This window comes from Vipera ursinii (assembly GCF_947247035.1).
Source record: "Vipera ursinii genome assembly, chromosome: 2".
Lineage (NCBI taxonomy): Eukaryota > Metazoa > Chordata > Lepidosauria > Squamata > Viperidae > Vipera > Vipera ursinii.
The window spans coordinates 252843405-252855935 of NC_139513.1; the positions used below are offsets into that span (position 1 = coordinate 252843405).

Here is a 12531-nt window from a genome sequence, read left to right on the forward strand (position 1 = left end):
ACTAATACATGACAGTCTGTCTTTTGACTTTTTCCTCAATTAAAAAACCCTTTTAATTTCATTTAAATATAATGATGAGAGTACCTCTGTGACCAGCATTTTCTGTTGTTAATCTGTGATCAGTCTTACTATATTAGTATCTAAGCATACTTTAATACTATTCTAATTAGGACTATTCTAAATGTAATCATTCTCTTGAAGATAAGCCTCAAAATAAATGCTGTCAGAATTTGATAAATGTCAGGACTTTTTATCTTCTTATCTGATAGTTGTGATCAATACAAAAATGCATATACATCTGATTTTTTTACCTTTTATCCTGGCACTGATTAAGTTTCTACCTGGATTTCGGAAACCAATTTCAGAATTAGTTACAGACCAAGCTATCTAAATACCACTTACATATGTAGATCTCTGTACTCGGGTATACAGAACTGTTTTAAATGTCATAGGTGTAAATGTGATAGGCTTATTGGCGGAAGGGAGTTACTTCTTTCCACTGACTATATGTGGGATCAATATCCTGCATTTTAAAATAAATGGTGAAATTGTGATTAAAGACAGTGCACATCTTCCAACTTTTCTGATTTTCCAGTGTAGGATTAGCTATTCACTTGCATCCATTCTTTTATCTGCAACCCTCTGTTAATGCTGCTAGCTATGGCAGGGACAAACCTCTGTTTACTTTTGATTTCAAGTTTGTATGCATGTTGCTTCTCTTATCACTAGCAAAGGTAACTTTAGTCACTCTGCTCAATTTCCACATATGGCCATGATCATTTTGCCAGAGCTAGTCAGAACACAGAAGCTTCCAAGGAAAAGGGCAGGTGTTCAATTGCCCCTACTCAATCTGGCTGAGCCCTAGAAATTAAGGAAGATTGAAGAGAAACATAAATGCCCACAAGAGGGGGAAGAGAAGGAATTATCCCCCCCAGATGAATTATAATATCTGTGTTCCCAGGATTTTTTAAAAAAAATAATCTCAAGTTCTTCTGGAAGCCACTTTAGCAGACAAAATGTATAATCGCTTTACAATAGAAAAGCCTGCTCTGTTAATGATTTGACATATACAGTCAGAAGAAGAGAGTTCATAGTTAACTTTTTTAAAAACTTCCCTTGTTGAAATGGTTTGCTGCCTGTGGTTCAGAAATCTGGATTTTTGTTTATTAAATAGATGCATATAGATTTGTGATTGAGCATTAAATTTTCTGTCTACCAATAAAATCTAGGAATAAAGGTATTATTTATAACTCATATTCTTAAAAACATTACTTTCTGAATCCTACTTTCTGTAGGATTCAAATAGGTTAGCATTATTTTACATACATTGCCAAAAGCTGGATGATGCATGAGAAAATGAGTTACAGCAGTTCTGCACATAATCTACTGCAATCTACTGCAGTGCTGTTGTCCAGTTTCCTAGTGATTATGTGATGGAATGTAATCCGGAGTTGCAGGAGGGAGTGGCTCTTTCCCAGTTTGGAATTTCTGGAAAGCAGGAAAAGGGCAAAGATGGCAACCTCCCCCCTTCCCTCAGGAGTTCACAGAATGTATCTAATAGTTATTGCGGATAGCTTGCTCTAGTGTGGCAAGTGTTTGTTAATAGCTGAACAATAATAATAGCTACTCAGAAGTAACTCTACATGTCATTCTTGGTTCTTTGGGCCTGATACCTTGGGTATATACATCTCTATCTGCGTTTTTAGTTAGTTCTCTTCAATCAATTCTCTTTGCTTAAAGTAGCAGCGCAATTTTTCAGTTCTTGAGTTGTTTGGACATGTCCATGTACCTTGGTTGGCAAAAATACGGAATTTGTTTGCCGATGCTTTCTTGCCAAAGTTTTTTTCAACTTCCCACTCTAACCTGCATCCTTAGTATTTCCTGACAGCTTCCTGTCCAAATATGAATCAGGCCTGACTGAACAGAATTTATTTGATCAAGAGTAGCCAAGGTCAGCTACTTGTTCCTATCAGCCTGGATTTCTTTTATTTTGCAATATTTTTAAAATGGTTTTAAATAGCCCAATCACTTTAAATGTAATAATGAATTGAGCGGAGCAAATGTGTGTTTGAAAGCTTTGCTTTTCAAAATTAATCTGATTGAAATATCCCTCCATAAAGGGTTAAAAAGTCCCTCCTTAAAGGGTTAAAAAAACTGCTTTGAAATGGTTACCTCAAAAGCTGACTGTCAGCACATGGGTGTCCATGGACAGACAACACGTTTGTTGATGCACTGTACAAACTTAGTACCAACTGTAAAATGGCTATTTGTCTTGAGATTGGGGACAGTATGCTCTAAATACTGTTCAAAGGGAACAGTAACAGGAATTAGATATTTCTCATCTGATTTTTTGAAAGCTACATTTTTATGGGCTTTTGCCTGATCTAGCAAACCAGTTATGTTCTTAATATCCATAGGACTGAATTGTTAATTTATTAAAATTTGTTGTATAAGCAGCATTTCTTTTTTACATTCAGATTAAAATTGAGTAGAATGAGATTATGTTATAAGTAATACAGAACCTCCTTTGGAGCTGCAGAAATGAGGCTGGGAGCTGTGTGGAGGCTGTGTGCAATCACAGGTTGCCCACCCTTGTTTTGGTATTCCAGTTCAACTCTGTTCACTGACAGAGCTGCAAAAAGAAGTTGGAAGGATACAAATGCATTTTATGAAGTTTGTTTTCTATGATAAAATAGTTAAAGTTTTACTAGTTTGCTGTAGTTGAAAACCAAACCTACATTTTCTAGTGTTGCTCTTGAAGCCAAGCCCTACACACACACACACACACACACACACACACACACACACACACAAACACACACAAAACACTCCATTGCCTATCTCTGTCAGTGGTTAAAGTTGCTTGAGTTAAATTCTAGAAATTGGCCTTTTTGTGGGGAGGAGATAGCTTATAGGTTTGAACAGTGCTTTTTTTCTTTAAAAAAAAGTGCTGGAACTCACACACGTCATACAACCTGCCTTGCCTATCCTACAAAGTTTACCTTTGTAGTTGGAAAAAAAAACACCCTTCAATTTTTAGTGTATCTAAAAGACTAGGATTTTATTCAAGATAAGTTAGTACTATTAATTTTACCATGCACTGTGTGGCTTTAAATTACAAGAAGGCATTTTATTAATCTTTTGGACATTTACCATTGGCATACCCATTTAGTTTAATGAGTGGAAATGTCAGCTTTCTATGTGGAATGACATTGGCCCAATAAAACAAAATTTGGTTGCTTGTAAAAGATTGAATTAAATAAGTTGAAAAATTAAGAAAAATTTAAATTTGGAGTTTAATATGAATATTGACTTGAAACAAATTAAAGTTGAAACTTTGTCAGTGAACAGATTACTTTTAATTTACCCTTTAAGTTAAACCCAATTTAATAAATAGATCTGATTAAACCTCATACTGTTGGTCTACCTGTACATCTGACCAATACATAATATATATTATTAATACCTCAAAATCACAAGATTGGCTTTATTCTTATTCTTCCCCTCTGCAGTTTGAATATAAAGTATAAAAGACTAAAAAGAGATTTTTGTAGACATCCCAACCTTTGAATTACCCAAGGAACTGAAACAGCAAAGTTTCGCTGTCGGGCAAGCTTGCACGCCAGCTGCCTTTCCTTCCTCTCACTTCGCCTCCTTTTAACCTCACACCCCACCTTCTGTAAGGGAAGGCAAAAGGCTCACTCACCCTCTCATGAAAGATGGCCTCCGTGTTTATGTGTCTCCAACCACCACCACCACCATCGGCTTCCACACCACATGGTCTGACCCAGCCAATCAAACCACGCTCTGGCTGTGGTGCTCCAGCACCTCATGGCTCCTCCTAGAGGAGGCAGGCAGTGCCGGAGGGACCATATCGCCAGCAGGGCATTTTCAAAAACAAACCAGGATAGGAAGGTAAACAATAGGAAAAGAATGCAACTCTGGAAAATCCATCGAAAAAAGGTGCTGGAACTCCATTCCGGTGCATTCTAACAAAAAAAGCCCTGGGTTTGAAGCTAAGGAGAGGGGAGATTACTTTTTAAAGTAAATTTCTTACAATTGGTTTTTCTAATACTGTAAATTAATTTTAACAATACAAAAATATAAAATATTTCATTTTTATAGCTGTTGAATTATTTATTGATTGATTTTTCTGAAATGATTGAGGTGCTGTGAAGTATTTTTTAAAAGAAATAACTAAATTAGTTTTTGTTATTAGGGCTGTTTAAATTCTTCAAAAGAGGTATTCACAATATATAGCTATTTTAACTGTTTTAAATGTTAAGGAAGCTGTTTTTTCCCCAAGCTCATACAGCTAACATTTTGCCTAGCAAAGCAATTACCAATGGGGAGACAGACAGGAATAGCTTCTAAAACTGCTGTAGGAGTCAGGAAAAAGATGTAGTTATGTTAACATTTTGAGAAATGTGCTTTGTATACCTTCCCAAGTGTTTATCAGCATCTCTTTTGAAAGATTTGCATTGCCATAATTGTCATCAAAACCCAATTAAAATAAGTATTTTTTCTTCAATATATTTCATTAATATGAAAGGCAGCATATAAATTACGTATGCCGCCCAAAGTCACTTATTGAGAGGGGTAGCTATAGAAATCAAACAGTCAAAAACAATTTTGAACAGAGATTTAGTACATAGAAATAATTTGCTGGTTTATAGTCTGAGTTTTGTGTTAACAAAAATTATAGTTCCTGAGGGACAAATAAATTCTTTAATAATTAGATATTGCTGCTTTATCAACTTTTTGTATTGACTTTAGTATTCTCAAAGCCATTCCTTCTGTTTTTTTTATATTCATTACTGGTTTCCTTTTACCACAATAGACACTGTATATGCAGTTAGGTAATTAGAGAGAGAAAGAGAGAACTCTATAACAGTTTAACAAGTATTTACTATTTAATATTTTAAATGCTATTCATTGTGTGAGCATTCTAAAACTAATATTATGTGTCTAGCAACTATTCAAATAAATCCCAGATTAGTTAATATTAATAGCAAATTAATAGCTTGTCTTTTACATTCAAACCAAATGAATTAAATTTTATTTGTTTTGCATCAGTACAGTATTTCTATTTTAACTAGAAGTAAAACAGGTTATTTCAGAAATTCCATATCTAAATTCTATAATATTAGAAATTAGTATATAATTTCTTATGGTACTTTTTAACATACTTCTGTTAAGTATGCATTACTTACATAATCCTTTATAGTGTTTTGCTAAAATATTTTTTACTTTTTAAGTTTTGTAACAATCTTACTTTTTTTCCTTTAGAATTTAATTCCTTCTCGACCTTCAATACAATTTCAAGGGCTTCAGGGGGTATGTATTTTTTATTAAAAAATCCTTATCTAGCTACAGTTAAAGTAGGTTATATTAAGTAATAAGCTACATCTGTTTTAAATTATTTTATGTATTGAATATGTTATGTATAAAAGTATATTTGAAAATATTTCCTGTTTTATAATCTTACTGTGATCAAATGATAAAGTACAGCATTTGATTTCTTCATTTATTAAATTTATATCTTAATTTTGTCAGACAGTAATGCTTCCTTCTCCCATTTACCTCCAAGATCCCTATAAAGTGGGTTCAGTTAAGAGTGTGTGGCCCACCTTAAGTTAGACTAAAACTCAGAGACACCTGGTTGATTTATTTATTCAACTGGTTCATGGCAATTTCTTGTACTTGTTATTTTGGCAATTTTTAATTGATTTTGAATGTAAATAGTTTGTAAGTTTAAAAATTGGGAGGCAGAATGGCATTGAAAAAATTAAAATTAGTCAAAATTCCTGTAAGTTTTGCTATGTAATTATTTCTGATAATTGCTGGATATATCTTTAATATTGGCTTTTTACTATTTACTATTTACACCGGCTTATGCTACTTCTTTAAAGTTTTTTGTTTACAATATATCAGTTGAAATATTGATCAGTTGGACTGTGGAAAAAAACTGTCTGTCATGTTTCTCATGCTATTATCCATATGAACATTTTTATCAGCCATATTACTTATTTTTTGACAAATGTTTAAATATTTAGGAGAAAGATGTCAGGCATTAAATTAGAAACAACATGGACTCTAGTTACATATGTGACCAAATTCTTCTTGTATTTATTTTTAATATAATAATTGGCAGTTTTCTTTTTCTACACTTTTCCCTCTCTGCCTAATATGAACTCAAGTAATACTTAACATAGAACATAAACTGTGACCAAAATTACACAAGCTGCATGTAATAAGATGTTATAAAATGTTGTAAAATAATAATTATAACCCATGAGTAAAATACAATAAAATGTGGCATGTAAGCATATTCATGTTAATAGGTGTCTATAAATATCAGGTGTATGCATATGACGGCTACCGGATTATTTATTTGTTGTCTGTCTCTTGGCTATCTGCATTTTCTTAATTCTTTTTGGAAATATGGAATAGAAGATTAGCTTTTTTCTATAAGGATGAGATGCTTTGAATGTTATGGCTATGATTACTAGAAGAAAAATTAAATAAAAAGCACACACATACATGAAAAATCCTGTATTCATGAATTTGCTTTTAATGATATCAATAACTAAATTTCACATGTATTTTATCCTCAAAACAGATCTGAGTTATTTATTGCTTGCATGAAAAACATTCAGACCATTTTGGGAATTTTTATGTACTGGCTTTTATAGCTGTATAGTACTTTATATTAAGTTTCAAAATTGAAACAGCTGTGTTGTTTCCCAATATGTGGCAATTAAAGAGGACAGTTTCGTGATTTGGGGAGAGGTGCAGCTGTTTTTAAAAGTTGCAGACCACTCTTCTATTAATTTTGAACATCTTTAAATTACTTTCAAGGAGTTACACAGCCCTCTTGGCTTGGACTTTATAATTAGTTAGGCTCATAGTGATAGTTATAATAATTGTTACCATGAGTAATAAGCCTCACTAGTCAGTATTCCTATTGGATCTGTTATAGAGTGATTAATTTGTTTCAAGGATTGTGTTTAATATTACAGAAATAGCCTTTCATGCACCAGATTGGTCTGGTGGTAGCCCATTCTAGTAGTTCCTGGTTCCAAGTATTATTTTAGAAAACATTTTCTCATTATATAAAATGGTGCAGATCTTTTTTTTTGCTTGAACTAGGGGAAAAACATGAAACAGACTATTATGGGGTAATGAATATAGGCTGTTTGATTGTATATGTGATCTGCTTATTTAAAATATAGTTTATTAAATTAAAGTACTTTGCACATGATGAAATTCTCATGATAATTAGATATTTATGGGGAGATGAAATTTGTCATGTTTCAAAGAAATAAGTATGAGGAAGAGTGGAATACATACCCTTTTGACCATTGAAATTGCTTGCTCAAACTATTTCCTCATTGTTTATATGCCATTCTTGATTTGCATACTGAGAAGTTTCAGTCAAGGTAGCCCTTAGCGGGGTCAAATATTGGCTGCTTAATTTTATAGCAGAGTAGATTGAGTCTTGTGCATGACAAGAGTCAAACATAGAACATAAGCAGAATATAAATAAGGATGCCAAAAGGGGAAAAGGTCATCCCACAGTGGTATACTAAACTATATACATTCAATACTGTAGGATCAAAACTGAATGGGACTACCCCTTATGGAGAGAAATGATACGAAGAAAACAGGCATGTAGAAAAATGTCTTTCACAGGGCTTTTTTTTTTGTCATAGAATGCAGTGAACAACATTCCGGCACTTTTTTTTCAACGGAATTTGCAACTAAAAAAAGTTCAATCAGACCTTCCAACTTCTGGCGGAAAAAAAAAGATCTCACAAGAAGTTGGAAGGTCTGACTGAACTTTTCAAGTAGATTGAACGTTTCCCTGCAGCAGAAGAGAAACACGCCAGAGTTGGAAAGCAGGTTAGGAAAGAAATGTTATCAGGAAGAGGGAGGAGCTGCGCCAGGAGGAGAACCGGCAGGAAACAGGGCTGCCATTTCCAGAAGGGAGATGTGGGGCAATGCAGGGCAGCAAGCAATTGCTGTTCTCTTCTCTGAATCCCTGCGCAGAGTTGCTATGTTCTCCATTCTCCATGAGACAGGTGACAAAGGACTGGTGGAGGGAGGCGGCTGGGGAGGCTTGTGCCACCCGGTCATGGCACAAGCCACGGGAGAGTTGGTGGAGGACAAGGTGGAGGCGGCTGCGCCCAGGCAGGTGATCTTTGGGGCAAAGCTTAAAGAAAGCCCCTCCAGCAGCGCACAGTGGCAGCGAAGTCATTCACCATCACTCCCCCCTGGCTTCGAAACAACAGAGGGGGACTGGGCCTACCCCACCCATCCCATCCACCTTAGCATGGCAGTCTGGCTCGGGAGGGGAGTAAAAGGTTGCCAATCAAGGAATGGCTGGGGGGGAGGCTGAGTTCAGGCATATTTTTTCTTACAAAAAAAGCACTGGTCTTTCATATAGAAAAACTAGTTAAAATAATTTATTAGTATAATTTATTATTTCAATGGGATATATTGTTAAAAATATATTGTTTAAAATAAAGTGAAAAATTTATATCTCCCCCCCCCCCCTTTTACATTATCTCTTGTCCAAAAGGCTACGATAGATATAACCAATGGTGGATTAATCACAATTTTCATATAAGCTAAGTACATTATTTCCCCTTTTCCCCTTCCTATCAAGTATCTTCACAATCAGTTGTTCTACTACCCAAATCAAAATATTGGGGGTAGAGTTTTGGAAAATCCTTTCAAGTAGAACAAATTGTGTTTCTGGTTCTTTCTGCCCCAGATTTTTCATAAATTGCCATAGGTTTGGAATTCACCCAAAACAGACCATAATTCTTATTCTAAAGCAATACCAGTGTTAAATAATGGGAAAGAGCAAAACGAAATCAAATATCAGGATAAGGGTGAGAAATAATAATAATAATAATAATAATAATAATAATAATAATAATAATAATAATAATAATAATAATAATAATAAAAAGAGGAGGAGGAGATAACAAAATACAAAGACCTACAAATAGAAAGACTGTGGCAAAGGCAAGCAAGGGTAGTACCAATAGTAATAGGTGCCTTGGGTGCAATACCAAATTCAACTGGAGCACCACTTGAACACCAGTGGCATTGACAAATTCGCCATTAGTTTTGCAAAAGGTGGCCTTACTAGGAACTGCTTCCATCCTGCGACGATATCTATAATACCATCAAACATCCACATCTGCCTATCCCAGGCCTTTGGTAAGGACTCGATAGATAGACAAAAATGCCAAATCCAGTCTGAACATCTGGCCGACTGTGAGATGATCAATAATGATGATGATGATGATGATGATGGAGGGGACCTTGGAGGTCTTCTAGTCCATATACCATTTCAGACAAATGGTTGTGCATTCTCTTCTTAAAAACTTCCTAGTATTGGAGCATTCACAGCTTCTGGAGGTAGGTTGTTCCACTGGTTAATTGTTCTAATGGTCAGGAAATTTCTCCTTAGTTCTAGGTTGCTTCTTCCTTTGGTTAGTTTCCATCCACTGTACTTCTATCCCTACTTGTGAATTCAAGTTATTGTTTAACCAGAGTTGTACATTGATCAGTCAGTCATCAAGTGTGCAGATCATATTACTCTTATCTTTCCTATAACCAGAAGATTCAGCAATAATTTTTTTGCAAAAATTAGGCTACAAAATAATACTTGTAATTTATAGCATATTAGTTTAAAGACTTTTAGAATGTTACCTATTCAACATGTTAAATTTCAGTTCTTTATTTTTTATAAACAAGTTCACATTGCAATTTCTCTGTTCTTGTTATATGGATTGTTGATGCTGGATTGTGCCTGTTAATATTCACTATCAAATCTGGAACCATATTGTGCTATCAATCATAATATGCAAATATGTTTAGTTTTTATTGTCATTTCAGCTATTCTTTTTTGTGTATAATAGAACAGTAAAGGGTATTATCTATAATTGCAACTAATGCTCTTCTGAGAACATTTTTTTATGGTAACCTTTGGAAAATATAGTTACAGCAGATCATTTCTTTCTTTGTGTATGCAACGCTCCCACCCCAAACATAGATTACTCATAGCTACTTATCTTAGGATCAGCAGGAGCAGTTTCTCAGACAGGCTTTTCTCAATATTATCTGAATATACTAAAGAAAAGAATTTTTCTTTTAGGTATATAAAGTGTGTTCTATATTATTGAGGAAAAGCCCCTCCCTATATAAATATGTATAGAAGCCAACTACATAGATTGGCAGTCATTTATTACTTGAATTCTGGTAGTTCAACAAAACTTTCAGACACTGAATGCAGTAGACTAGCTTAGGATGCAGATCAAGCTTGTGAAACACAGGTATTGCTTACCTCAGCCTACTGCTTATCATTTGCCTTCTTTGAGACAACTGTTTCACATAGGTTTCATAAACAATGGTATCTTACACCCATTCAGTTCTTGTCAAGTAAACTATGAAGTAATATACAGGCATGTTCTTCTGTCTCAGCAATATAATTGACTGATGGCTGCCAACTTATTGGTTGATTCTTATTTTGACTAAGGGAGTGGTTTTAGATTAGAAAAAATGTGTTCGCCTCTCTGTGGAATAATTTATGCTGAAATGAAGAGCAATACATTTGGTATTTTTTAAAAAATTCAACGTGATATTCTGGATATATTTTTAAAAGATTTGGGGGAGCATTGCTTACTGATACGTATGCACATATTTAAAAGTATGCGTTATGGAGTAGCAGCTTTGGCTTGTTTTCCCTTTATTGCTTGATATCTCCTTAAATCAAATGGAAGAATTTATCCAGAGATCTGACATAAGATATTATATGACGTTATCAGCCAACTTAATTTCTCCTATGGTTATGGGTGTCTGTATGAGAAGTAATAAAAGGTTCTGGCATCAGTGCCTTATATTCTCGTAATCTCTCAAATTTTTGCAATATATTACAAATAGGACTGACTTGTTATGGTATCTGATTATTATTTTTTTTGTCCATCAACAGAAGAGAAGGAAATATGCTGCAAACACATCCTTATGAAAAAGCAGGCTCTAGGACTACTGTTATATGTTTGGTATCTTCAGGGATAAGAGTCGACAAAATTGCTTGAATTATTTGTTCTAAGTTTTCTCAGTGGAAGAGGCAGCTTGCTTACAATATTTCTAAATGTAAAAATAATACTGTTAGAAGTTTTATACCCCCAAAGATAATTTGTTGAATTTAAATATTAAATGTTTGAATTAAATTCCATTTCTTTCTTGGGCTCAATGGATATATCAATGGCAGACTAAGGTTTCATTTATTACAGGGGTGTCAAACTGCCGGCTCGCGGGCCGGACGTGTCATCAGAAAACTGTGCCCACCCCATTGTCAGCAATGGGGAAAAAGTTCCGATGCGTCACGTGACGTCACGGGTTTGACATGTCTGATTTATTATATCAGAATCCTATTAAGTCCTAATTGTAAATTAGTTGTAAATATGAAAAAGTATCTGCTTAGTTTCATAATTATAGCATTATAGATAAAGATTTGTATTTGTTTGTGTTTCAGCTTGTAAAGATTCCCAAAACTGATGTCCCAAATGAAGTCCATACCTTTGATTTCTATCTGTCAAATGTTGGCAAAGATAATCCTCAGGGAAGCTTTGACTGTGTCCAGCAAACTGTTTCAAGGTAAAGGATTTACTAATGGGAATAAAAGTGAAATTGTTTTGTTTAATTGTTGCTGATGTCTGTAGCCTTGTTGCAATGAGCAGTCAAAAAGAATTCAACACAGCAAATACTAAGTGTAAACCCTAGTTCTAAAATTGTAGTCTTTTGAAAAATACAGTTAGGGAAATCGTCTTGTTTAGATCTCATTATTCTGTCTATGGAAAATGCCAATTCTCCCTCTGGTCCCCCTTTGTTGTGTACATATGACAAATTATGTTGTCTACTTTGCAATTTCTTCCGTTTGTAACAGTACACACATTGCTGACATTCACAGTGAGAAAGAACTATTTTATTTCTCAGCCTTGTAGAAATGGAGCATGCATCCAGGATGAAATAATTATATGATCAAACGTGTGTGTTTGTGTGTGTGTACGTGTGTGTGTGTGTGTGTGTGTGTGTGTATGTTACATACATTAAATGTATACTTAAAAACATCTGGAATTTGAGAGAAAATGCTGTGGTTCTTAATTTTGATGGTATCAGACTACCTTTTTTGGAATCTAGGAATTTTTACTACGATGAAGAGAATCAGAACATTGATAATAAAAAAAAGATAGAAAGGAAGGAACAAATATATAAGCAAATACAACAAAATTAAAAGCTAACAGTAGTGTTTACATAGCTTCAAGAAAAATGTAAAAGATGTAAAATTCATATGCAGTATTTGTTTCTGAAATATACTTTTATAGATGAAGGCATTATTTCTGTTAGATGATACCTTTTGTAATGTACCTAAAATGTATTTAAAAAGGAAGATTCATTGCATTTTGCTCATCTAATACTTATTCCTATACCTTTCAGTACCTTTAATTCAAA

At 34.2% G+C, this 12531-nt stretch overlaps 1 protein-coding gene across 1 annotated transcript in view; it reads left to right on the top strand.

Moving 5' to 3' along the window:
• ELL2 (elongation factor for RNA polymerase II 2) overlaps positions 1 to 12531 on the top strand; it is a 41437-nt gene that overhangs the window by 3894 nt on the left and 25012 nt on the right. Inside the window, exons 2-3 of the mRNA XM_083354566.1 lie at positions 5290 to 5337; positions 11555 to 11676. Coding sequence (XP_083210692.1) covers positions 5290 to 5337; positions 11555 to 11676 — 170 coding nt within the window. The remainder of the gene's footprint in view (positions 1 to 5289; positions 5338 to 11554; positions 11677 to 12531) is intronic.